This window comes from Giraffa tippelskirchi, chromosome 6 (genome assembly GCF_054371585.1).
Source record: "Giraffa tippelskirchi isolate mGirTip1 chromosome 6, T2T-mGirTip1v1.2.pri, whole genome shotgun sequence".
Taxonomy (NCBI): domain Eukaryota; kingdom Metazoa; phylum Chordata; class Mammalia; order Artiodactyla; family Giraffidae; genus Giraffa; species Giraffa tippelskirchi.
Window position 1 is genome coordinate 157,634,800 of NC_137280.1, and position 27,909 is coordinate 157,662,708.

General features: G+C 38.4%; 1 protein-coding gene and 1 long non-coding RNA gene across 30 annotated transcripts in view; one reads left to right on the forward strand and one right to left on the reverse strand.

Annotated features, from left to right (window-relative positions):
- Nucleotides 1-27,909, reverse strand: part of CCNH (cyclin H) — a 375,519-nt gene that overhangs the window by 40,422 nt on the left and 307,188 nt on the right. For 26 of the 29 annotated variants that reach the window (XR_014057582.1, XR_014057583.1, XM_081503963.1 and 23 more), the window contains 2 exons: nt 4,311-4,359; nt 159-304 (listed from right to left, as the gene is read on the reverse strand). Coding sequence is in view for 25 of the 29 variants with exons in the window: in XM_081503955.1 (XP_081360081.1) it covers nt 159-304; nt 4,311-4,359 (195 nt within the window). In the remaining 4 variants the exon portion in view is untranslated. Of the gene's footprint in view, nt 1-158; nt 401-4,310; nt 4,360-10,507; nt 10,732-27,909 lie in introns of those variants that run through there. The other 3 variants (XR_014057584.1, XR_014057585.1, XM_081503980.1) reach the window with 2 other exon arrangements.
- LOC145511173 (uncharacterized) lies at nt 10,802-19,236 on the forward strand. The gene is made up of 4 exons (XR_014057588.1): nt 10,802-10,916; nt 11,137-11,985; nt 15,390-15,500; nt 16,325-19,236. It is a non-coding gene; the product is annotated as an uncharacterized LOC145511173 (long non-coding RNA).

Here is a 27,909-nt window from a genome sequence, read left to right on the forward strand (position 1 = left end):
ACTGTACCTGGCAAGGTGCTCGCTGCTGACTAGATGGATAAACGCACTCTGCACCGAGGAGGTGGGAGGGAGGTGTGGGGTAAGTCTTGGGAGGGGTGGGGGGAACAGGCAAGAGTTTACAGAGCCCGAGGCCGAAGGGCGGCAGCCCGAGCCCTCACCTTCCCGTTCGCCACCGCTTTGCATTTGAATTTGCGGTTGGCGTCGGCCCGCAATCGCGCCAGCTGCTCCTCGCTGGCGAAAGTCCAGTGCCTCTTCTGGCTACTGTTGTGGTACATCGGCAAGTCGGAGGCGAGGCCCAGGGAGTCTGTGGAGAGAAGACCGCGAACTGTACAAAACCTGACGTAAAGCACCTAAGCCACCTCCAAGATTCCGCGGAAGCCAAGTCAGGACAACCCGGCGCGGGGGCGATGACGTCAAGGTCATGTGGTAATTCCGTCCCCAGTCCCGTTTCCGGAGCGGATTAGGAGGAGAAAGGCGCCTGGTCGCAAGTGGGCGTGGCCCATGGGCGCTGCTCCTCCTTTCTGAGAGCCTGGGCCCTAGATCCGCCCCTTCCCGACAAGATTTAAAGTAGAAGCGACGAGGAGGGCTGTTCAAAAGGGAAGTATCAATAAATTTAGGGCTTGTGGAGGCTAACCTGAACAGTTTAACGTGGGACAATCAAAAGTGAAGAAAGGACTTGGGAGGGTATCAACTTTTAAATAGGATGGTTCAAAGGAGGCCTCAGTAAAAAGTTGACATTTTGAGCAAAGTCTTGAAAGAGTTGGGTAGGGCTAACAATTACATGAGGATGCTGCTCAGTCACTTCTGTCGTGTCCGACTCTTAGCGACCCCATGGACTGCAGCCTACCAGGCTCCTCCATCCATGGGATTTTCCAGGCAAGACTACTGGAGTGGGGTGCCACTGCCTTGAGACTGGGGCAGATCAGATTGAACAGCCAAGATCATAAAGCGGAAGCGTCCCTAGTTCTTTTAAGAAAGTATGTCTGGAGCGGCACCAAATTCTTGGCCTCAGAGAGACTGGAACATGGTTGGAAAACTAGAAGCAGTGCGCGCGTATTGCTCTTTACTGTTCTTACTCTAATGTGTCCCTGTCTTATTCTTCCTGCAGTAAATACCTAGTTTCTCTAAAACAGAGCACTACTAAAGGAAAAGAAGAAATAGCGTTTTAAAAATATCTTCAATCTAAATTTAACTCCCCCAAAATTCAAATACTTTTTCTTTTATGTTTTAGGACTATTGAAAATTAAGATGTAAAGACAATATATTGAGGAGCAAATTCTATAAATCCATGTTCAATTTAAAATATCATATTAAATCGCTGTATTGAAGGTTTGATACTAATTGTTAGGTGGTGGTGATGATGGCGATGGGGACACAAAAATGGCTATTTCACAGTCCTACCTGCCGGTCCTTAGAGTATAGTAGAATGATTATGACATGGACAAATACAGTCCCTTCTCAACGATAATAACCTTGAGTAGGGTCCAGTAGGGAACTAGGTAATAAGATTTCTTATCCCTGAGTGCTGATACCTGGTACTAGTGTAGGTACTACCCTTCAGTGGCTTGAAATCAATGGAAGACTCATAGTTCATTCAGCCCCAACTAGCCACTGTTCAGTCCAAAAGGCTTAGCATCTTTTCTGCTAACTAGGGGTATGTCATCAACATAAAGGTAATTCCTGTGGCTTTTTAAAAAATCACTGTTAATTCTTCCCAAAACAAATTAATAAAGAGTCGGCCTCTGTTACAACCATGATTGGGAATAATCTGTCACCACCTTATCCTTTTATTATACTAATTAATCAAGAGTGAATAGAACTATTATATAAAGTACCATATGGTCATTTCCAACACAATTTTACAGCAATTTAATAAGATGGACTACTAGACTACCTTACCTGCTTCCTGAGAAATCTGTATGCAGGTCAGGAAGCAACAGTTAGAACTGGACATGGAACAACAGACTGGTTCTAAATCAGGAAAGGAGTACATCAAGGCTGTATACTGTCACCCTGTGCTAATTTAACTTCTATGCAGAGTACATCATGCAAAATGCCAGGCTAGATGAAACACATGGTAGAATCAAGATTTCTGGGAGAAATATCAATAACCTCAGATATGCAGATGACACCACCCTTATGGCAGAAAGCAAACAAGAACTAAAGAGTCTCTTGATGAAAGTCAAAGAGAGTGAAAAAGTTGGCTTAAAACTCAACATTCAGAAAACTAAGATCGTGGCATCCAGTCCCATCACTTCATGGCAAATAGATGGGGAAACAATGAAAACAGTGAGAGACTTTATTTTGGGGGGGCTCCAAAATCAGATGGTGACTGCAGCCAGGAAATTAAAAGACACTTGCTCCTTGGAGGAAAAGCTATGACCAACCTAGATAGCATATTAAAAAGCAGAGACATTACTTCGCCAACAAAAGTTCATCTAGTCAAAGCCATGGTTTTTTCCATAGTCATGTGAGAGTTGGACTGCAAAGAAAGCTGAGCACCGAAGAATTGATGCTTTTGAACTGTGGTGCTGGAGAAGACTCTTGAGAGTACTTTTGACAACAAGGAAATCAAACCAGTCAATTCTAAAGGAAATTAGTCCTGAATATTCACTGAAAGGGCTGATGCTGAAACTGAAACTCCAATACTTTGGCCACCTGATGCGAAGAACTGACTCATTTGAAAAGACCCTGATTCTGGGAAAGATTGAAGGCAGGAGGAGAAGGGGACAACAGAGGATGAGATGGCTGGATGGCATCACCAACTCAATGCACATGAGTTTGAATAAGTTCTGGGAGTTGGTGATGGACAGGAAGCCTGGCGTGCTGCAGTCCATGGGGTTGCAAAGAGTCGGACATGACTGAGCGATTGAACTGAACTGAATAAGATGGAAAGCTCTCATTTGTGATTCAGTAGACCTAATATTTCAAAGCTCACAATCCCAGTTTTACTACTTGCTACTGAATATTCTTTGAGAGTTACTTCAATCTATTTTACCCTGAGTTTCATCCTCTGAACAGTGAAGAAAATCAGTGTAGCTAACTCACAAGGTGGTTTTAAGGGATTAAGTTAGTTACTGCATGTGAAGATTATAGCAGTGTGACTGGCTTCTACAAATTGTTCCATAAATGTTATTACTTAAATGACACATAGAATAGGTTAATTGGGGGATATAACATTTATGTACATTTTTATTTATTTTTTATATTGAGCAAAGGCATGCTATAGGTAGATGGGATGTGCTTGGTCAAAGTAGGGTACAAAGTATAAGATGTATCCAGAGACCAAAAAAAGAGCATAGCTTGGTTGGTTGGAGAATGAGCTAAATTAACTGAGATACGAATTAGTACGATTAGCAGAGGGTCTTGAATGTCAAGCTGAGTAATTTGTATGTAATACAGTCAAAAATTTTGAGTGGGAGAATAAAATGATCAGAGTTGCATAACTTTAATTTGGATATTATTTGTGATTGTTTTCATAATGAGGACTTTATAAAGTCCAAATTAAAGTATATTAAAATAGAACAAGGGAGTAAATTCTAATAGTGAGGCCCAAATGTCTACTCATGAGTAGCTACATCAAATTTAAGAATATAAGAGCAAATTCCTCACCATGTTCCCAGATGGACAGATAGTATATCATATATATATATATATATATAGCATATGTATCATATAACATATGTTTACATTTATATAATACATTTTTCTGTGTAATTCTGGAGCAGGGCCTGGTAATTTTATAAAAATCTTAGGTTTTTCTGATAATTAGTATTAGGTTTGGAAGTTTTTGCAATGTAAAGTTTATAGGATTTGGCAAAGGTCTTATAGGTTGGATGGGGGTGGTGGGATGAAAGAGAAGCACCAGCTCTAAAGTAGTGACTTTCAAATATGAACAAGCATGACAGTCACCTAGGAGCCTGTTAAAATGCAAACCAGAGATTCCCACTCAATGGGTCTGTAAGAGAATTCCAGGAATCTGGATGGATTCTTAACAAGAGTTATACTGAGTTTGGCAATTTTTAAATTTTAACATTCATCATACCCACTTGGAGAACTTTTAAAAACATAGATTCTAGGCCCCAGTCCTCCTCCCTCTCCTTCCACCCTGCCCCCACCCCCACCCCCCTGCCCCCCTGCTCCCTGTCTTGGGCAGGCGCAAGAATTAGCAAGTCCAACTAGTTCCCAGGAGATGCTGAGAACTTGGATCACACCTAGAGAACTTTCATTCCAGTTGCTTCAATGTGATTGATTTTTAAAGCACAAGTGAGGGGAAGAATGACAGTGACATTATCATGGAGAGTCTTTACCTTTTCTGTTAGGTTGATTGAAGGAAATCTTACTATTTTTCCAGGTTACCTTTGTGAAAGAAAATAATGGAAGATGCTTTAATCATTTGTTTGCCTTATATTTATACACATGTACCATGATCACAGTGAAATTTAATACCCACTTGAAAAAATACTAATAACCACACTCCCACTAGCTAAAAAATGGTGAAGAAAAATACTATTCTCCTATGATTGGATTAGATATGCTTAGCTATGGAATAATAAAAATTATCCTTTGGCTATAAAGTATAAATATCTCTATAGTTATTATTCTGTTGTTATAAAATCTAGAATTTAGGTGATAGAAATAATTGAAGGGCTAACTTGTTTTCAATTCTACTGATGTTTAGTATTCTAAGACATAGTTGGCAAACTATGGCTCACAGACCAAATCCAGCCAGTGTCTGTTTTTGTATGCCCTGTAAGCTCTGAATGGTTTTTAAATTTTTTAATGGTTGGAAAAAAAAAAAAGAAGAACAGTATTTCATGACACGTGAAAATTATATGAAACTCAAACTTGGTGTCCATAACTATATTAATCAAGGTTCTTCTCCAGAGAAGCAGAACTAATAGAATGAATGGGTTCCTAGGTGGTTCAGTGGTTAAAAAAGAAAAAAAAAATCCGCCTGCCAATGTAGGAGATGCAGGAGATGTGGGTTCAATCCCTAGGTCGGGAAAATCCCCTGGAGAAGGAAATGGCAACCCACTCCAGTATTCTTGCCTGAAAAATCCCATGGATGGAGGATCCGGCAGGCTACGGTTCATAGGGTCCATAAATAGTTGGACACAACTGAGCACCCCACATTCTCCATGCATATATGTACACACACACTCATATACACCCACACAAATATATACACACACACATATGTATAAATGTGTATGTGTGTGTGTGTGTGTATATATATATATATATATATATATATATATATCTTTTGTTGTTATTGTTTAGTCACTAAGATGTGTTCAACTCTTTGCAACCCCATGGACTGTAGCCTGCCAGGCTCCTCTGTCTATGGAATTTCCCAGGCAAGCATACTGGAGTGGGTTGCCACTTCCTTCTTCAGGGGATCTTCCTGACCCAGGGATCTATCAACACCCCAGCTCCAGAGTGAAAGTGAAAGTTGCTCAGTCACATCCAACTCTTTGTGACCCCATGGACTATACAGACTATCAAATTCTCCAGGCCAGAATACTAGAGTAGGTAGCCATTCCCTTCTTCAGTGGATCTTCCCGACCCAGGGATCAAACCCAGGTCTCCCGCATTGCAGGCGGATTCTTTACCAGCTCAACCACCAGGGAAACCTAAGAGTACTGGAGTGGGTTGCCACTCCCTTCTCCAGGGGATCTTCCTGACCCAGAAATCGAACCAGGGTCTCCTGCATTGCAGGCAGATTCTTTACCAGCTGAGCTACCAGGAAAGCTCTAAAACAGTCAGGCAAAGAGAACAAATTGACTTTCACGCCTCCTTTTGTTCCATTCAGGCCTCTACCAGATGGAAAAGTCCTACTCACATTGAGGAGGGCAATCTGCTTCACTTAGTGTACAAATTCAAATGTTATCCAGAAACATTCTCACAGACACACCCAGAACAATGTTCAACCAAATACTCAGGAACCCCCTGTCCTAGTCAAGGTGATACATGAAATTAATGGTCACAGTAATAAAGTTTTATTGGAACCCATCCAGGCTTTTTCATTTACATGCTGTCATCTTTGCTGCTTTCATGCTAAGCAACAGAGTAGCCTGTAAAGCCAAAAATGTTTATCTGATCTTTCACAGAAAATAATTTACTGCCAATATTCTGAGAGTGCTTTAAAATGTTTAATATCAGTACAAATCACCTAGCATTCTTATTAAAATGCAAACTGGGATTCAAGAGGCCAAGACCAAGATTCCCCATTTCTAACATGATCCTGGTTGAGGCCAATGCCGCTAGCCTGCAAACTCTATCCGAGTTCTCAGTTTTTGCTCTTGTCATGGTACCTGACCATAATGCCCCAAACTCCTTCTTGTCTATACAGATTTCTTTTAGGTCCATCTAACATAAACCCTGTTACTTATATGAGTTCTCCTAACTATTCCACCTGACTGTGATCTCTCCTTCCTCTGTCCTTACTTTGCTTCTTTTGGTTTTGAATGTTTCCTTACCTGTTTGACTCTAGATGTGTGACTCTCTTACCTTTTAAAGACTTAAACTCTCTTGAAGTAGGGATCTTGTTTTTAGACATCCATCACCTGTGATGTTCATATAGTACCTTACATCTGGAAGATATTCTAAAATTATTTATTAACTTAATTACTGTCTTGGGCTTTCCTTGTAGCTCAGCTGGTAAAGAATCCACCTGCAATGCGGGAGACCTGGGTTCGATTCCTGGGTTGGGAAGATCCCCTGGAGAAGGGAAAGGCTATGTACTCCAGTATTCTGGCCTAGAGAATTCCATGGACTGTATAGTCTCCATGGGGTCACAAAAAGTCAGACACGGCTGAGTGACTTTCATTTAATTACTGTCTAACATCTAGAAAGAACATTTTTGTCACCAGGACATCATTACAGTAAATAAGGCAATACTTTTATCCATTCACATTTTCAGAACTAATTTATTTTTCCTTTAATAGATTTTGATACATCTCAGTGGTGAGGATCATGTTTCTTCAAAAACAAAGACGTTTTGTAGTAAAAGAGACATCTTTGAATTGATATATTAAGTCAGATTATAAAACTGAAATTTAAATTTGGTTCAAACCTTGAGGTGAAAAGTACAACTTAATTATGAACTGAAAAGTGCTTGTTGAGCAAACTGTCTGGAGGCTGGAGAATTAGAAGTGCAATGTTAATTTCACTAGTTTAATAATCTCATTTTCAGAATTTGCTTGAAGAGATATTGATAAATTACAATAGCCAATCATGTATGAAAGTTTACAGACTATGAAGATGTTTTATTTTGCCATTAAGAATCACACATTTCAAGCTTTTAAAGAGAATTATGTGAGTAGTTAAATAAGATGAGAAACTTCTGAAGTCATAAAAATTAATCAATTTATTTTGCTCTTTTTCTAATCACTTTAAAATTTCTACCTGAATTATTTCAGTATATCCTAAGAATAAGAGTGGTATGATTATGAAGCTACTTTGAAGGAATTCTACAGTGATAAAAAGCAATTATAAATGTTTAGCATTTCGAGTCATCAAAGCAACATTCTTTACAAATCTTTTACCCCCAAACAAATGTGATAATTTCACTATTCAATAGATTTTTAGATTTAATAAACAGAAACACTTTTTTGTAATATATGTGCCCAAGATAAAGTTCTATAGCAGTTTCATATGTAAAGCATTATATCAGATTTGAAAGAAGTATTTGAGTGCTAAATCTTTTCAGGTGTCAATACATATTTTTCTTCTAATTGATGCACTATTTTTGGCTTTTTAACTTATTTCTACTAATATTCTCAGTTACAGCAAGCAGGATCTGAAGGAGAAAAAGCAATCAACTGACTTGATACATCACAGTTTATCCACATGGTGGAGCCATGTGGCTAGATCTTAGAGACACAAGTTTTTTTACACTTTTCCGTTTTGAGATAAGTCATGCTAAATTCAAACAACCATATTTCTTGTTCCTGCACACAATTTTCTCTGGTACTATTAATTTAGTTCCTTTTTGTCTCTTACTTAGCACATGACAGTCTTGTTATATCCCACTCTTAGGTAGCAAGTGGTTTTCCAACTTTGGCTGCACATTATAATCACCTGGGCATTTTTAAAATTTTATCTTTGAGGCCCTACCTGAGGCTAGTTACACAGGAATCTTTGCAGTGTGAGGCTTGAGGAATGGCAAGTTTCAAGGCTCTGCAAGTGATTCAGTCTTGAAAGCAAGACTGTAACTCAATGCTTCATTGTTGTTGTTGTTCAGTCTCATACCTGTGTGACTCTGTGGCTCCTCTGTCCTCCACCATCTCCTGGAGTGTGCTCAGATTCATATCCACTGCATTGGTGATGCTATCTAACCATCTCATCCTCTGCTGCCTCTTGTCCTTTTGCCTTCAGTCTTTCCCAGCATCAGGGTCTTCTCCAAAGAGTTGGCTCCTTGCACCAGGTAGCAAAAGTACTGGAGCTTTAGCTTCAGTGTTTCCAGTGAATATTCAGGGTTGATTTCCTTTAGGATTGACTGATTTGATCTCCTTGCAGTCCAAGGGCCTCTCAGGAGTCTTCTCCAGCACCAAAATTCAAAATCATCAATTCTTCAGCACTCAGCCCTCTTTATGGTCCAACTCTTACATCCATACATGACTGCTGGAAAAACTATAGCTTTAATTATACAGACCTTCATCAGCAAAGTGATGTCTGGTTTTTAATACACTAGTCTAGATTTGTCATAGATTTCCTTCCATGCAGCAGGAGTCTTTTAATTTCATGGCTGCTGTCACCATCTGTAATGATTTTGGAGGCCAAGAAAATAAAATCTGTCACTGCTTTTACTTCTTCCCTTTCTATTTGCCATGAAGTGATGGGACTAGATGCCATGATCTTAGTGTTTTGAATATTGTGTTTTAAGTCCATCCCTCTTTATCCCTCTCCTCTTTCACCCTCATAAAGAAGCTCTTTAGTTCCTCTTCAGTTTCTGCCATTAGAGTGGTATCATCAGCATATCTGAGATTGTTGATATTTCTCCTAGAAATCTTGATTCCAGCTTGTGATTCATCCAGCCTTGCATTTTGTATGATGTACCCTGCACATAAGTTAAATAAGCAGGGTAAATAAATAAGATAATATACAGCCCTGACATACTCCTTTCCCAATTCTGAACCAGTCACTTGTTCCATGTCTGGTTCTAACTGTTGTTTCTTGACCGGCATGCAGGTTTCTCAGGAAACAGGTAAGGTGAACTGGGACTCCTTTCACAAGAATTTTCCAAAGTTTGTTGTGATCCACAAAGTTAGAAGCTTTAAAATGGTCTATGAAACAGAAGTAGATGTTTTTCTGGAACTCTCTTGCTTTCTCACTGATCCAACAAATGTTGGCAATTTGGATATCTGGTTCCTCTGCCTTTTCTAAATCGTTTGTATATCTGGAAATTCTCTGTTCACGTATTTGCTGAAGCCTAGCTTGAAGGATTTTGAGCTTATATAACCTTGCTAGCTAGGGCTTCCCTTGTGGCTCAGCTGGTAAAGAATCCACCTGCAATGCAGGAGACCTGGGTTTGATCCCTGGGTGGGAAGATCCTCTGGAGAATGGAAAGGCTACCCACTCCAGTATTCTGGCCTAGAGAATTCCATGGACTGTATAATCCATGGGGTCACAAAGAGTCAGACACAACTGAGCGACTCTCACTTTCACCCTTGCTAACATGTGAAATGAGCACAACTGTATGGTAGTTTGAACATTCTTCGGCATTGCCCTTCTTTAGGATTGGAATGAAAACTGACATTTTCCAGTCCTTTGGCCACTGCTGAGTTTTCCAAATTGGCTGGCATATTGAGTGCAGCACTTTAACAGCATCATATTTTACTATTTTAAATAGCCCAGCTGGAACTTTGTCACCTCTACTAGCTTTGTTCATAGTAATGCTTCCTAAGGCTCACTTGATTTCACATTCCAGGATGTCTGGCTCTAGGTGAATGACCACACCGTCATGGTTATCCAGGTCATTAAGACCTTTTTTGTACAGTTCTTCTATGTATTCTTGTCATGTCTTCTTAATCTCTTTTGCTTCTGTTAGGTCTTTACCATTTCTGTTCTTTATTGTGCCCAGTCTTGCATGAAATGTTCCCTTTATATCTCCAGTTTTCTTGAAGAGATCTCTAATCTTTCCCATTCTGTTGTTTTCCTCTGCTTCTTTGCATTGTTCATTTAAGAAGGCTTCTTATCTCTTATATCTTCTTATACCTTGCTATTCTCTGGAACTCTGCCTTCATTTGGGCTATCTTTTCCTTTATCCCTTGCGTTTCACTTCTCCTCTTTCCTCAGCTATTTGTAGAGTCTCCTCAGACAACCACTTTGCCTTCTTGCATTTCTTTTTCTTTGGGATAATTTTGGTCAATGCCTCCTATACAATGTTAAGAATCTCTGTCCGTAGTTCTTCAGGCACTCTGTCTACCAGATCTAATCCTTTGAATCTATCCTAGTCATCATCTCCACTGTGTAATCATGAGGGGTTTGTTTTAGGTCATACCTGAATGGCCTAGTGGTTTTCTCTAGTTTCTTCAATTTAAGTCTGAATTTTCCAATAAGGAGCTCATGATCTGAGCCATAGTCAGCTCCATGTCTTGTTTTGCTAACTGTATAGAGCTTCTCCATCTTCAGCTGCAAAGAATCAATCTGATTTACTCCCAGGCCAAACATGCCTATTATTCTAGGTATTGCTTGACTTCCTACTTTTGCATTCCAATCCCCTATGATGGAAAAAAAGGACTTTTTTTTTTTTTTGGTGTTAGTTCTAGAATGTCTTGTCGGTCTTCATAGAACCATTCAACTTCAGATTGTTTGGCATCAGCGGTTGGGGCACAAATTGGATTACAGTGATATTGAATGGCTTGCCTTGGAAACAAACTGAGATCATTCTGTCCTTTTTGAGATTGCATGTAAGTACTGCACTTCTGACTCTTTTGTTGACTATGAGGGAAACTCCAATTATTCTAAGGGATTCTTGCCCACAGTAGTAGATATTATGGTCATCTGAATTAAATTTGCCCATTTCTGTCTATTTTAGTCCACTGATTCCTAAGATGTCGATGTTCACTCTTGCCATCTCCATCTTGACCATGTCCAATTTACCTTGATTCATGTACCTTTTTCTTATAGTCATGTTCAGATTTGAGAGTTGGAACATTAAGAAGGCTGAGTGCCCAAGAACTGTTGCTTTTCAATTGTGGTTCTGGAGGACTCTTGAGAGTCCCTTGACTGCAAGAAGATTAAACCAGTCAATCCTAAAGGAAATCAACCCTGAATCTTCATTGGAAGGGTTGATGTTGAAACTCCAATACCTTGGCCACTTGATGCTAAAAGCCAACTCATGGAAAAGACCCTGATGCTGGCAAAGACTGAAAGCAAAAGGAGAAGAGGGCAGCAGAGGATAAGATGTTTAAATAGCATCACTCACTCAATGGACATGAGTTTGAGCAAACTTCAGGAGATAGTGAAGGACAGGGAAGCCTGGCGTGCTGCAGTCCATGAGGCAGACAAGAGTCAGACATGACTTAGCAATTGAACAACAAAAACATAGATCTAACATTCCAGTTTCCTATGCATATTGTTCTTTATACCATTGGACTTTACTTCACTACCAGCCATATCCACAACTGAGTGTTGTTTCTACTTTGGCCCAGCTGCTTCATTGTTTCTGAAGCTATTAGTAACTGCCTTCCATGCTTCCGCAGTAACATATTGGACACCTTCAGACCTGGGTTGCTCATCTTCTAGTGTCATATCTTTTTGACTTTTCATATTGTTCATGGGATTCTCTAGGCAAGAATACTGGAGTAGGTTGCCATTTCCTCCTCCAGTGGACCACGTTTTCTCAAAACTCTTCACTATGACCTGTCTGTCTTGGGTGACCCTGCACAGCATGGCTCATAGCTTTATTGAGTTACACAAGCCCCTTCACCATGACAAGTCTTTGAGCCATGAAGGAGAATTCTTCATACTACCACTGTAAGTATCTTTCTAAATTATATATTTAATCACAGCATTCTTCAATTAGATCATTCATTGGCTTCTTAACAACTTTATGATAAAATCAACTTCCTTAACAAGGCAAACAAGCCCCTTCAAAGACTGACCATTTCCTTTTTTAAGCATCATCACCATCTCCCACCTTTCAACTCCCAACACAACCTGCAGAGTTACTTGCAGGCTAAAATCCCCAGGTTTTGCACTTCTTGAGGCTTCGGCTCATATCTCTGGCAACTAATACAGTAGGCACTAATGAATATTCATTGAATGACCAAATGAATAATGTAAAACGGCTTCATCTTACTTAGGACAGGGATGTTTATTTCTGTTAAACAACTCCCAAGTGTTTGCTTCTTTTTCAGTGGCTTGGACTGCAGAATGTGGCATCAGGTGAACCAAGAAATGTTAAGTATATTCTAAAGTAGACACTGTGTTCTGCCAATTTATTTGATCCAAAGGGAACATTTGAATGGTTCCCTAGGAATAGCTGCTTCTACACTGTACCTCTTTTCCATCTGAATTTTTCAACAATAACATTTGTGTTTAAGTCAACAGTGAAATGGACTAGTTGCCTGTGGGTGATGGTATTTTGCAGTTATTCTTTATAAACTAGTAGATCTTTGGACTCACTGGCTAGCCTTTTAGAATCTTTGGTCTTACAACAGTTCTTACCCCAGAAATGCCAAGAAACTGACTGAACTAGAGTTTCAGGGTTGGGTGTTCATGAAGAGTTAAGAGGTATGATTTGGGGGAAGACTGCCTCATCTATTGGGCATGGTAGAACAGTGCCTGGTGACCACAATGTTTTTAGGGGTCCATGAATATGTTTTAGTGTCTTTTGAATCAGAATTAAAAATAGAATTCCAGGTCAAAGAAAATGTTTTAATGTGAGATAGTAATATACTCATAGTTATGCTGGCACAGTGATAAAATACAATTTGTAATTACTTTTTATGGAGGAAGGGGCCCTCGAAGGCAAAAGTGCCTGGAGTCCAGGAATGTCACGTGGCCCCGATTTCGGGGCAACTAGAGAAGGGGTCTCCAGCCCTAAGTGTCTCCCCATTCATGCCTGCCAGCTGACATAAATGCTTATAATGGTTACCTGGGTATCTTGGTCTTTATTTTCAGGCCATCAATATCTATCCCTATACAATTCAGTTTTGGGGGGAGAGTTGTAGGTAGTTGCTGGTACTCATTATGTGAGACAAATATAAAAGGCCTAGCTAATGATTCCCTCAACCTGCATTTTTACTATGGCATATACCTTTCATTTGGATAAAAGTGAGTCATTCGGCATGTAAAATCACTTTTTTGAACAGACACATCTTGATGTTGCTCCGATACAAAAGTGTCAACACTATTAATAGCAATAGGAGCAGTCATAAAAAAACAGAGTCTTCTCATGTGTATAGAACCTTCAAAAGCAGTCTTCTAAAATGGCTTCTAGTGAAAAAGTTTGCCAAACTTTTCAGGTTTATGAAAATAAATGTCTTTGAACGTGTTCATCATTGCAAAGAGCTCCAGTTTAGCTGAGCACCTCTGATGTCAAAATCCATGCTCAGAATATGGGTGCTACTTATGTGCAATACTAAACAAGTGCTTTTCTAATGTAATTGCTTTTCTAATGTAAGTTCAAACATGCTGTTCAATCAATTAACTAGTGTGTCTGTGACACTGGATAGACTTAGTATAGTTTTTATATTAAAGATAAATAATAAACTCTACTGCCTTTATTGGTCTTACCAGGCAATCCTTTTTTGGTAATGGGAATACTTTAGCATTGATGATCCTTGATAACTGCAATGTGTTTAGAATACATCTCTTGGCTATAAAGAGCATTATTATTATTTTCTAACCTCCTGTATTACGCTCAAAAATAGTCGGAGGCTCTTAGCTATTTGGGTTCTGATTTCCCAGATGGTGTTCAAGTTACATATTGATAACGATCTTCTTTGCCAAAACCAAACCAATAATATTGGTCAGATCAGTTCAAAATTTTAAAATAGATACATAATTGTCTAATCTATTGTTATGAACATTTCTTTGCTTGGCTTGCCCAGCATGTTTCTCTTCTGAGATTTAAACTTGCCGTTCAGCAAAGGTTGCTAATTATAGTACACGAGCAGGCACCTGATATATATATATATTATGCCAATCAGACTCCTTCTTAGTAATTTTAAATAAGTTAGAGGCATGTGCACTTTTATTTCAAGTGGTGAAGATGTGAGGATATGAGTCCAGGAGTTGTAGGTGGTAGTAATTTGGCATGGACTGCATACTCTGAGCAGACAGAAGAAATAAAAGACAAAAGGAACCAGAGAAAAGAAGGCAAGAAACTGAGTCCTGAGGAGAACAGTCACATCTCTACTTCTAATACCTGGTATCCTTGAAAACGCTGTTTTTTGCAGATCCTGGTCTACAGTTCCAATTTATGAGCTAATCCAATGTCCTCCAAATATATCCTCAAGTAAACCCCTCTTTCCTAATACCTTTTAATGCCTGGCATGCTGTAGTCCATGGGGTCCCAGGGAGTCAGACACAACTGAACGACTGAACAATGAACAACAGCCCTAGATTTATCTGTATATTTCGGTAAAATACTTTAAAATATTAATATTAAGGATGAAACATTAAATATGTTGTTAACTGGTTGAAAAAATTGAGGATAATGGAATTTTAGGATCAAGCAAAAAAGTGACTTAAGGTTGTCCAAGGTTATATGTTTGGTGTCACAGTCATGAACAGAACTGGACTTGCTGGACTCCTCATCTGACGCTCATGCTCTTTTAGTAACTAGCTCTTGCTTTCCCCAGGTATACCTGTCATGAGTAAGTTAGTATTTATTCTGAGTCTTTTTCAATGTTCACTATGTCAAAGAAGATAACATGTCATTTTTCTTTGTTTCTTGATGCCTCTACTGCTTCAAGGGAATACAGTTTTAATATTCAAAAGTGAATATTACATGCATCTATTAAACATGATATATGACAAGAAATCTATATCCTGCATTAAGAATTTTACTGTTACTCAACATTCTGATCTGTATGTCAATGCAATGACATACAGTGGATCCGCCTGCCAGTCACATACTAACTACCTAAATCTCATAGCTTCTCAGGGCTTCAGGTAGGAGGATCTTGCTGCATGTCCCCATGTCCCTTTCTTAATTCTACACACACACACACACACACACATACACACACAGAGTATTAGTATCAGTATAGGGTTGGTCACTGATAAGCAGAACTCTGCTCTACATTCTATTATTCTATCCCCAGGTTTTTAAAGTTTCTCCTTAACAATCTCTCCAATCACTGTTAGAAACTCTATATATTATCCACAAGGGTTATTTTTACTTCAGAATCTATTTCCTTCATTTCCAGAAGTATATTCTCCTAAGTATGCTGCTGCTGCTAAGTCGCTTCAGTCGTGTCCAACTGTGTGACCCCACAGATGGCAGCCCACCAGGCTCCTCCGTCCCTAGGATTCTCCAGGTAAGAACACTGGAGTGGGTTGCCATTGCCTTCTCCAATGCATGCATGTATGCTAAGTTACTTCAGTCATGTTCGACTCTATGCGACCCCATGGACAGCAGCCCACCAGGCTCCTCCATCCACAGGATTCTCTAGGCAAGAGTACTGGAGTGGGTTGCCAGTTCCTTCTCCCTTCTAAGTATTAGAATAATTCCATGGGAGCTGAAGTTCCAATTTGGCATTCACACTCCACATCTCATGGAAAGGTCTGAGCTTTGTCTCTAAGAGTCTCCTAAATGGTGTTATTGCAGATGGGCATCTTCATGCACAGTGAGTAGCTATCAAATCACACACACACAAACACACACTCATTCACACATGTATATACCCCTGTCCAAGGGCAAATATTAATGTTCATGGGTATAAAAGGCTAAACCTACAAGAGGAAGAGAACTGATTTCCTTCTCTATAATTTTCCCCATCATCCAAAATTTTACTTGGCATTAATTCTTTTCATTTACCCCTCATTTTCATTTAACTCCCATTTCCAAATTGTGTCTCCTAAAGATACTAGATATTAGTAAGTGACTGATTCATATGTTTTTTATGGCTGCTTCCTTAGCTTTGTATGACAAAATCAAAACACAGACATTATTGCTCTTACACAATGCACCAGTTCTCTCTGGTTTTGGGCAGGGGCAGGGCATAGACGCAGTAAAGAGGCAAGAGGTAGGATAAGAGGTTTCATTTTTTTCTAGTTAACAACTGTAGAACTAAATTGCTTTGGCTAATGCACTTATGGGGATAATGTCTGAAGTAATAGCCAAAAATATTTTGTTTTTTAGGGATATTGGAAGCTAAAAACTCTTTGTGTTTTTAACAGTAGAAGGTAAGTACTAAACTTGATACTAAATTTTAGCTATGTAACTCAACACAAATGTAGTAAAGGAGTGGAACCAATTATTTGCATTTTGTTAAAGGATAAACTTCTCTTAAACAATAAACTTAATTACTAAAATAACAATAAAGAAGTAATGTCATTTGAGACTATAAGAACTCAGACACTGTGAATCTGCTATACTGAATAGTATTTTCTATTTTTCATGTGAACTCCCCTTATATAGAAATATTGCTTTTAATTTAATTTTTGACATGCAAAATCATGGAAAAAGCAAGGAATTGACTAGCAAGCTGACAAATGTCAGGGGGAAAAAAAAGAGATGCAATTAGAGCTCCAGATGATGTCTAATTTTCCCATAGCAAGTAACACAAATTCTTGAAATAAGGGGCAAATGAAATCTAAATTTGATACTTGGCCAGAGAGAGATAAAATTCATTTGGTATCATCCATTAAATCTTTTCAAAACATAACAGAAAGTAATAACTGAACTTAAGATTCTCACCTTAATTCTTCTACTCTGGGTGAAGGTCAGACATAAAGGTTGATTTTCTTTTACAAAGTTATTGATTTCAGAGATTTATATTTCTGTCACTCTCTCAGTGTTTGGGATAACTGTGTACATATTTTATCATCTCTTCTCTTGCATTAATGTATTGTTGTGTGAAAAACTCTTGCCCTTTTACTGATAATATATCATGGCTGCATATAATTTTGAGTGTTTTTTACATAAGTTTCTCAAATTTTAATTCTCTGTCCTGGACACTTACCTATTCTGGGCAGATCCTCTTTTAAATGGTTTGGTCTTATTTATGGGATAGAATGGTTTGGGTTTCTGGTGCAAAGTAAATCACTCACAGATATATCTTGTAAAAATGAATAACAGACCAAAATCAAGTATCTATTCATGCCTATTCTCTGTGCTGTTAATTAATGTAGCCAGTTTATATACGTTAAATACTTATAAAAGTGGTATGTGGTCAAAACCCAAGAACTGCTAGGCTCCAGGAATTGTAATCCCCATCCCCCCAACATTTGTAAAATAATATTTTTGAACTATTGCGGTGGTTTTCAACTTAAGTATTATCTGGTGATCTTCAAAGTTCTCCAGGCTTCACCCCAACTAATCAAATAAAAAATTCTGGGGGTGGGACTCAGTCATCAATTTTTTTTGCCAACACTTTATTTTGAAATAAAATACATCAAGCCTATATAATATTTACTTGAATAGTAAATTGACGCCCATATTCCCTCGTGAGGTTTGCTTGATCTCTCTATATAAGTATTAATATATATGTATATTTTTAACTCTTGAAACATTTGAGAATACCTTAGTCTCAAATTATGAAATTTTACCTCCAAATGTTTCCTCATGTAAGTCGAAAAATAGGACATTTTTTCTATGTAAGCACAACACAATGATCACACTCAGGAAATTTACCAATGATACATCATATTCTGATATATAGTCCATATTCAAAACTGTCCACTTATCTCAAGTAAGTCCTTTATAGACTTTTTTCTTTTTCAAACCAGGATCTAGTCAGATCTCATGTTATATTAATTTGCCTTGCCTCCTTTTTCCTCCTTTAATCTAGAACAGTTCTCCAGCCTGTCACTGACCTTCATGAAACTTGGTTAACCTTTCAACTTGGATTTGTATGGTCATGTTCATGATTAGATTAGGTTAAATGTTTTTGGCAGGAAGACTATTTCCCTATCTGAGAGAATGCTATGTCACTTGCTCTATTATTGGTGATACTACTTTTGATCTCTTAATTGAGGATTTCTACAATAAAATGTACCGTTTTTACTTTGTGATAACTTGATAGGCAGGGTGGCACTTTGAGACTGGACCGACATCTTGTTCCCAAACAACCTTCGCCTGATGGTTTTCGCACTCAGTGTTAACTCTCCCCTCAATCAACTATTACAATGACATTGGTAAAAAATGATGATTTTCAAAATTCTTATTATGCCTTCTACCTTGATAAGTTGGCATTCTAAAGAAATTGAAAGAACTTCTATGAGATCTCAGGGCTGTAGATTGAAGCCATAGAGATGGATGATATTTTTTTCCCTCTGGTAGCTTAAGTTTCCCTTTATCTCACCTCAGTTTGCGTCTCTTCTTCAAATCTTACTTTTGGGTGTTTTAGAGAAATTTTCTTTTCCTAAGAGAATCTTTTCAGGAAAAGTATTTTTCAAACTTCTTGCACGGAGCATGTAAAATTCCTCTGCTGTTATTTCTTTTTAAATAAAACCCTGATCCTGTTCTCTGTATTGGTCCTCAGTCCCCTCTGAGGTATACAAGCAACTCCTTGGCATGAGATACTAGGCTTTTACCTGCCTCTTTTGTCTCCGTTCCAGCCCCTACTGTGCTGCACCCCAGGCTCCAATCATTTGGAATTATTCTAGTCATAGATGTCTCTCTGGCTTGACAGATTGCTGTTTTCACCTGAAATGACCTGATCTCATTTTTTTGACCAGTGAGCTTCTACCCAGCCTCCCAAAAGTAGCTCCTCTGTTTATCCCCCTTTTTAACACCTACTTTACTAAGCAGAGCTGATCACACCTACCTTTGTACCCTTTTACAACTGACCCTTCAATAGATGTCTTTCTACTAGGGCGTTTACACTGGGTTTCTATTTTCTATGGTCCCTGCCCTTTGGGGTTGTGAGCTCTTTGAGGGAAGAAACTTTCTTAATCACGTTAATCACATTATTTCTCTAGTTTTGAGTTTAGGGCTTTAAACACAGCAGTGCTTCATAAATATTTGACAAAAGAATGAAAGCTCACAAAGCCAGTTATTAATCTCATAGTATTAAAAACCTAGGAGTAAAACATAGTAAAAAAAAAAAATAGGAGTAAAAACCTAAGTAGTGTTCAGTACATTTTAAATCTCTGAAATAAGGTCTCTTAACCTTTAGTCATGTTTGTGGACATATCTAATATCTGACATTATAATATTTTTAAATTATTATTTTTAAAATGGAAATGCTTGTTTTTCAACCCTATCCAAAGCAATATTAACTATGACCATTATGGTTTTGATGTGATAGTTTATTTTTTCTAATGTACATTCAAATATATTCATTAACAATTAAAGATTTATTTTCTGACTGTATCACCTGGCTTGTGGCACTCTAGTTCCCCATCCAGCGATTGTACTTGGGCCACAGCAGTGACAGTGCCAAGTCCTAATCACTGAACTGCTAGAGAATTCCCACAATTAAAGATTGTTAAACAGCCTGTCTCTACAGCAACTATAATCAACTTTTCTGTCCTCTGGTACACATATTATTCTTTTGGGAACCTTATTTAGTATAAAACTTAGGCAATTCTTAAAAACACACAGCCACAGCACATTTTGTAGCTATGAAGTAGATTTTTATGACATTTGAGCTTTAGAAAACCAACAAAAATTTATAGGCCAAATGAGTCTTCTATTCTTGATACTTAAAGATAGATTCAAGAGATATATTGCCTAACCAACATTTTTACTGGGCCATCACATTTTTATTAGCCTCATCCACTCTTCCTAATGTCACAACAGTTGCTCGAGTGGCAGGAAAAATCATCCAGATATTGCCAGATCAGTCAATCAAATCATTCAATCAAGTAAAGCCCATACACTTATACACATATGTGTATGTTAGGTGATGTGCAGAATACTTATGAGCATAAACTCAACACTTTCCTTCAAAGAATGTGGAGTTTAACTGGTTCTATTAGTATATTAAACATATTTAATCAGATGATTACGTATTAAGTGTAATATAGAAGAAGAATGGGCTTTCTAGGCGGCTCAGGGTCAAGAATCCACCTGCTAATGCGGGGTGTGCAGGAGACGTGGGTTTGATCCCTGCGTCAGGAATATCCCCTAGAATTGGAAATGACAACCCACTCTAATATTCTTGCCTGGCAATTCCATGGACAGAGGAGCCTGGGAGGCTACAGTCCATGGGATCACAAAGAGTTGGACACAACTGAGTGACTGAGCACACACACAAAATGAATACAGGATTTTATAATAAGACAAGTGTTTTCACCTAGATAAGTCAAGGAAGCCTTCTTGATTGAGTTGACATTTGATCTGAGAATTACAAGATGGATAAGATTTAGATAGGCAACTTTCAGATAAAGTTCCACAACAGAAAACCACAAAGTGTGTCCAGTGGATTATGAATAGACTCATTTGATTAATTCATTTATTCACTCAATCATTTAATTATTCATTAAATAATTATATATTGAGCACCAGGTGTGTGTCAGGTGTTCAAGCAGACTCAGATAAAATGATAAAGAAAATAGGCACAGTATCTGCCATCATGGAGTTATAATATGGTATGGTGAAGGGAACTGGAAATGAGGCTGGAGCTTGACCACAGGGACTTGTTGTGTTAAAGACTTTTGTCTTTATTACAAGAGCAATGGGAACCAATAGAAGGATTTTAGGCCAGATGGAGACATGACCAAATATGTGTTTGGAAAATAATTTTGGCTGTGGTATGGAGAATGACGGATTGGTTGGTGACTCTAGTCTACTAGTCTTTGGAGACTAGTAGAATAAAATCAAGAGATGATGGTATTCTAGACCAAGACTACTCTGATGGAGCTAAAGAGAAACAGAAGGAAGAGTATATTTAGGAAGTAAGACCAACACAAGTTGATGATGAATTGGAATGAGAAAGAAGAAATGTCAAGGACAGAGCCCAGGTTTCTGGCTGGCAGAACCAAATGGATGCTAGGACTACCCACTGATACAGAACATCAAAACAGAAAAAAATCTAGGAGAAAATCATGAGTTCAGGTTCCATTTAGTGTCTTTGAGACATCTAGGAGATGACTTAGTAACTGTATACATTTATAGGTTTGGAAATTCAAGGAAATGTAACTTTGTGAGTTATCTGGTATATTATTTTGGCTTCTCTGAGAATCAGATGCTGATTTGGAGTTACAAGTGGAAAAGATTTATCAGGGATGTGGAGAGTTGATAAGGTAAGAGTGAAAAAAAATAATGGCCATGGGGCGCTTTCACATCATGATGTTGATCTGACACCAGGTAGGATAGAGACAGAATTGGATAGTGAGGGCTTTCGGGTGACAAAGTCCTGGCCAACTCAAGGATTGGCCCCAGATCAAAGACTGACATTAGAAGAGTCCCTCCGTAGGGCAGAAGGCCTTTGTCACAGGCTGGGTGCTTCCCATGAAAGCATGGCCTTGGCTCAAATACTGTGCTGAGTTTTGACAGATCTAACGCTAGAGGCTCTCACCTAATAGCCCTCCTCACCACTGAAAAATAGGCTCTTTTTTGAAGGGAGATCTAAGTGTCACACATTCCTGGTTGTCTAGTGCTGGCTGGAGACATCCATGTGGATAAGATACCCTATCAAGATAACTAAATGTGAGACAATATATGGAGAAATAGTTATTAAAGAATGACTGCATTTTGGTGAAAGGTGGAAAAGATTAAAATCATGTTCTGAGGTGTCATAGTGACAAATAAGAGGTTTGACTGATACACTTATGTATTTTATTCAAATCGCTCTCAAGAGTAATTAAGTCTGTTTCTACAGATATGTTCGGTAAAATAATAAAATAAAATTTAAAATGTTAACAAAGAAAACATGACAAAGAGGAGAATGAAAGTAGACAGAAAATGGTGTAGCAGGAACAAGTTCTTTCAAAAATCACCTTATAGTTCTATACACTGAATAGAAGTGAAAACTGGGCTCTGAACCTTCTAGCTGCCAATGAATGAGGAGAATATAATCAGCTATGATTCACAGTGTCTAGAGATAAAAACAAATAAACTGCTTAAGGGAAAGTCATTTTTCTTTCTGATACTAAGATGAGGAAGGATGTATGGGTCTTCATAAAGAGTAACATCATACAAGGAAATGGGCAACATCTTTAAAAGCATTTTTATAAGAAACACAATAAGAATTTACATAACTCTGACTCAAATTTCTCTCCAGGATGACTAACACAAATCTATGTGGGGGCCTAATGACTAATTCAGAGAGAGATTTAACAGAATTTAGAGAGGAAAAAAATAGACTGAATGTCCTACAGACAATTCAAAATGGATTAGGATTGAAATCATCCCATAAAATTCTGAGGACCCTGGTCAGAAAAATAAGCCATCCTACTTCCCATAGAATTTCCTTGAGGGACTATCAGTAAAGCAAATCCATAATCAAGAAGTAGATTTTATTTTTTTTAGTTACACAGACAAGAGCTTTTGCACTAAACATTCCCTGCCTTTAACCATGGTTGGAGAAATATCAGCATTTAAAAAAATTAAAATAATGAACTGAATCAGTTCAATTCAGTCACTTAGTTGTGTCTGACTCTTTGCAACCCCATGAACTGCAGCACGCCAGGCCTCCCTGTCCATCACCAACTCCCAGAGTTTACCTAAACTCATGTCCTTTGAGTTAGTGATGCCAGCCAACCATCTCATCCTCTGTCGTCCCCTTCTCTTCCTGCCTTCAATCTTTCCCAGCATCAGGGTCTTTTCAAATGAGTCAGTTCTTCACATCAGGTAGCCAAAGGATTGGAGTTTCAGCTTCAGCATCAGTCTTTCCAATGAACATTCAGGGCTGATTTCCTTTAGGATGGACTGGTTGGATCTCCTTGCAGTCCAAGGGACTCTCAAGAGTCTTCTCCAACACCACAGTTCAAAAGCATCAATTCTTCAGCGCTCAGCTTTCTTCACAGTCCAACTCTCACATCCATACATGACTACTGGAAAACCATAGCATTGACTATATGGAACTTTGTTGGCAAAGTAATGTCTCTGCTTTTTAATATGCTGTCTAGGTTGGTCATAGCTTTTCTTCCAAGGAGCAAGTGTCTTTTAATTTCATCGTTGCAGTCACCATCTGCAGTGATTTGGAGCCCCCTCCCCTCCAAAATAAAGTCTGTCACTGTTTCCACTGTTTCCCCATCTATTTGCCATGAAGTGATGGGACTGGATGCCATGATCTTAGTTTTCTGAATGTTGAGCTTTAAGCCAACTTTTTCACTCTCCTCTTTCACTTTTATCAAGAGGTTCTTTAGTTCTTCTTTGCTTTCTGCCATAAGGGTGGTGTCATCTGCATATCTGAGATTATCAATATTTCTCCTGGAAATCTTGATTCCAGCTTGTGCTTCATCCAGCCCAGTGTTTCCCATGATATACTCTGCATATAAGTTAAATAAGCAGGGTGACAATATACAGCCTTTCCCAATTTGGAATCAGTCTGTTGTTCTATGTCCAGTTCTAACTGTTGCTTCCTGACCTGCATACAGATTTCTCAAGAGGCAGGTCAGGTGGTATGGTATTCCCATCTCTTTCAGAATTTTCCACATTTTGTTGTGATCCACACAGTCAAAGGCTTTGGCATACTCAATAAAACAGAAGTAGATGTTTTTCTGGAACTCTCTGGCTTTTTTGATGCTCCAACAGATGTTGGCAGTTTGATCTCTGGTTCCTTTGCCTTTTCTAAATCCATCTTGAACATCTGGAAGTTCACGGTTCACATATTGCTGAAGCCTGGCTTGGAGAATTTTGAGCATTACCTTACTAGCATGTGAGATGACTGCAATTGTGTGGTAGTTTGAGCATTCTTTGGCATTGCCTTTCCTTGGGATTGGAATGAAAACTGACCTTTTCCAGTCCTGTGTCCACTGCTGAGTTTTCCAAATTTGCTGGCATATCGAGTGCAGCACTTTCACAGCATCATCTTTCAGGATTTGAAATAGCTTAACTGGAATTCCATCATCTCCACTAGATTTGTTCATAGTGATGCTTCCTAAGGCCCACTTGACTTCGCATTCCAGGATGTCTGGCTTTAGGTGAGTGATCACACCATTGTGATTATCTGGGTTGTGAAGATCTTTTTTGTACAGTTTCTCTGTGTATTCTTGCCACCTCTTCTTAATATCTTCTGCTTCTGTTAGGTCCCTACCATTTCTGTCCTTTATCGATCCCATCTTTGCATGAAGTGTTCCCTTGGTATCTCTAATTTTCTTGAGGAGATCTCTAGTCTTTCCCATTCTATTGTTTTCCTCTATTTCTTTGCACTGATCACTGAAGAAGGCTTTCTTATCTCTCCTTGTTCTTCTTTGGAACTCTGCATTCAAATGGGTATATTTTTCCTTTCCTCCTTTGCCTTTTGCTCCTCTTCTTTTCTCAGCTATTTGTAAGGCCTCCTCAGACAACCATTTTGCCTTTTTGCATTTCTTTTTCTTGGGGATGTTCTTGATCCCTGCCTCCTATACAATGTCACAAACTTCCTGATTAAATTTTTTCTGTGGTAGTTTTAAATTGTGTCAACAAATTCTATGATTCTGCCTTCAAGAGGTGGAGCTTAATTCCTCTTCCTATTTAGTGCCTCCCTTCTAATAATACAGCCCAAGTGATGATTTGTTTGAGGGAATATCCTTCTTAAATATATTCAGTAAATATGATTGTGTTCCCTTTAAATTTTAGTCAATGGGTACATGCTTCCTACCAGTATATTAAAAAATATTCAAACTTTTGAAATCAAAGAATAACAACTGATTTTAATTTCCTTATATTTTGATATGTTGAGTACATTCTTAAATGAACTCAATATAATTTCTGTGAATGTCATTTTATGACCCAGAATGGCATAGTGGGTCAAACTCTACAGCTTTGGCTGTGTAACCTTGGGAAACTTATTCAACAGGACTGTGCCTGTTTTCTTCTCTAAAATAAATGGTGAAAATAGTAAAATATAACTTATACAATTGATGTGAAGAGTATATATATTTATATAAAGAATTTAAAATAGTGTCTGACATATTGTAACTCCTCCATAAATGTTAAAGGAAAAATGATTGATTCAGTATTTGTTTTCATTAAATATATTTTAAAAGAATATTTCCTGAAACAAGTTTTTGGTACTTTTGATCAGTCAATTTTGCCATTCATAAATTGGTTATTCAGTGAATTGATTTTTATAGTTTAATTTTCTATTAATTCCTATGCTTTCTGTTGATGATGATTCTCTATTTATGTATCTATTGTTTATGACTGTGCTTTAAAATTTTATTTCTCCAAAAACCATGTCAGAGACGCCATACATGACTAAATATGCAATTACTATTTTAAAAGGCAGAAATTAGTATAAAAGGTCCTTGAAGACTTCAAAAACTGGTATTCAGAGCACATATGATTAGAAATCTGATTCAGCAACCATCCCTAACTGAAAAACGAAATACTATGAACATTTTGTTATATTATTTTCATGCTTGTTTATAAAGTTACAGAAATATGTGTGGAATATATGAGTTATAAGTAAAGGAAAGGAGCTTGTTGAAGGAAAAATACACACCCTGAGTCTTCTAAATGACAGTTAATCCAGAGTCACAAGAAAATGCCTTTGCCTTTACAGTACTTGTACAATGTTTCCTAATTGCAATTAATGGAAAATTTTTTATCAGCTCATTCTCTAAATTAAAGGGATGAGAATACAAATCTTTGCCTTTGGTTTTGTTGCTAGCCCACTGCAGACTCAACATTAATTAATAGTTAATAGCTGAACAACTCAGGCAGCCTGTTTTGGATCCAAAAATATTCTTAAAGTTGGAAAAGCCATATTAACTGCAGTAAGCTGTAATATCCAGCTGGTTATGCGGATCCCAAATCGTACGATTTCTGCTTTGCAAGGAGCTCTGTAAATCATCTAGCCCGAACCTTCTATTGAGGCTATTTAAGGGAAGTTTTTAGAGACTTCAAAGGCTTCATAAGACCGTATATTTGCTAGGACTACTTATTACCGCTAAATCCTCCAAGGCTTTTGAATGTACCCATGTACTGAAGAAATTATTCAGCTAGTTGAAGGTCACTTATTAAAATGTGGCTCTAGGCTACTTGGAGAGAAAGAAAAGTGTAAAAGGCAAGGAGAGGCTACAGGGAACTCTCATGTCAGGTAGCTGCCGCTGCTTCCCAGGCTGTGAACTGGGTGAGCAAGGAAAATTTTAGACACAATACACAGGCTTCTAGTCTACCAGGAGAGGAGGTATACTTGATTGTCACACGTGCTGCTACTACAGTGTCTTCTAAGTTGTGAAACCATCATGTGATTTTCTTTAGCCTTTCCCCCCGAAAGGAAACACTGGGTTTGAGAAATTTCATATAAAGAAATTTATGACCTGACTATCCTAGATATTTACTGTTATGTGTAATGCTTGGAAAACCGGGATGCAAAGTGTCTAGCCTTGCATTGGTGTAAGCATGTTAAGAACATCTTAAATGGGAATTCCAGTCTTTTTACACATCCCTTCTGTCCTCCAGCCTCTCATGCTCCCTGAATTTACTGTCCATCCTACTGCTTTCCCATGTGGAGCCCACTAGACATTCCACCACCTCCTCACCACTGTCAGCCTCCTGTGAAAGGTAGTTTGTCTTTTACCGTTTCCCTCACGAGTTGACGAAGTGGATTTAGACGTGTTTCTCTCAGTAGGGAGCAGGAGAAGTTAAATGGGATATGCCCCAATGTCTTTTCACTGGGGACTGGGGTGGGGCATGAGACAGTGAAGGAAAGGGTGTAAATTTCATACATAAATTCCTGTCCCACTGGAGGTTATGTAAACTGTCAACCATGTATGCAATCTCTCTGATTAGCTCTGCTGCTTCTACACTTTGGTAACTGACATTTGAACCGATCAAAACAACTACAAAGGAAATTCAACGATTTGCAACTTGTAAATGCCCTGATTGGTCAGGCACAGAGTTGATGCCTTATGATTGTTAGTTATCAGAACTAAGTTCCTTAACTTGATTTGTAGTTTGTGCCTAACAATAAAACGATAAGGTTATACTCATATTAAGAATATTATGGGTACCCTTGCATCAGGTTATGGATTAAAATAAAGGCAGACAGCTTTGTAGCTTGTCTTGCACATGGCTCTCTCTTTGGGGCTGTTAATTAAAAAGATTAAAGCTACATTATGGGGAGCCGGTCAGATTTAGACAGTTCTGAATGTTACCCGCCTCTTTTTTTCTTTCTATTGGCATGCATGACTAAGTAGCTCCTACATTACATGGGAACTGCGTATGTATTACATTTGCAATTAACTTTTCAGTTATGACCAACCTAGACAACATATTAAAAAGCAGAGACGTTACTTTACCAACAAAGGTCTGTTTAGTCAAGGCTACGGTTTTTCCAGTCGTCATGTATGGATGTGAGAGTTGGACTATAAAGAAAGCTGAGCACCGAAGAAATGATGCTTTTGAACTGTGCTGTTGGAGAAGACTCTTGAGAGTCCTTGGACTGCAAGGAGATCCAACCAGTCCATCCTAAAGGAAATCACTCCTGATTATAAATTGGAAGGACTGATGTTGAAGCTGAAACTCTAATATTTTCGCCACCTGATGTGAAGAACTAACTCATTTGAAATGACCCTGATGCTGGGAAAGACTGAAGGCGGGAGGAGAAGGGGACGACAGAGGACGAGATGGTTGGATGGAATCACCAACTCAATGGGCATGAGTTTGAGTAAGCTCTAGGAGTT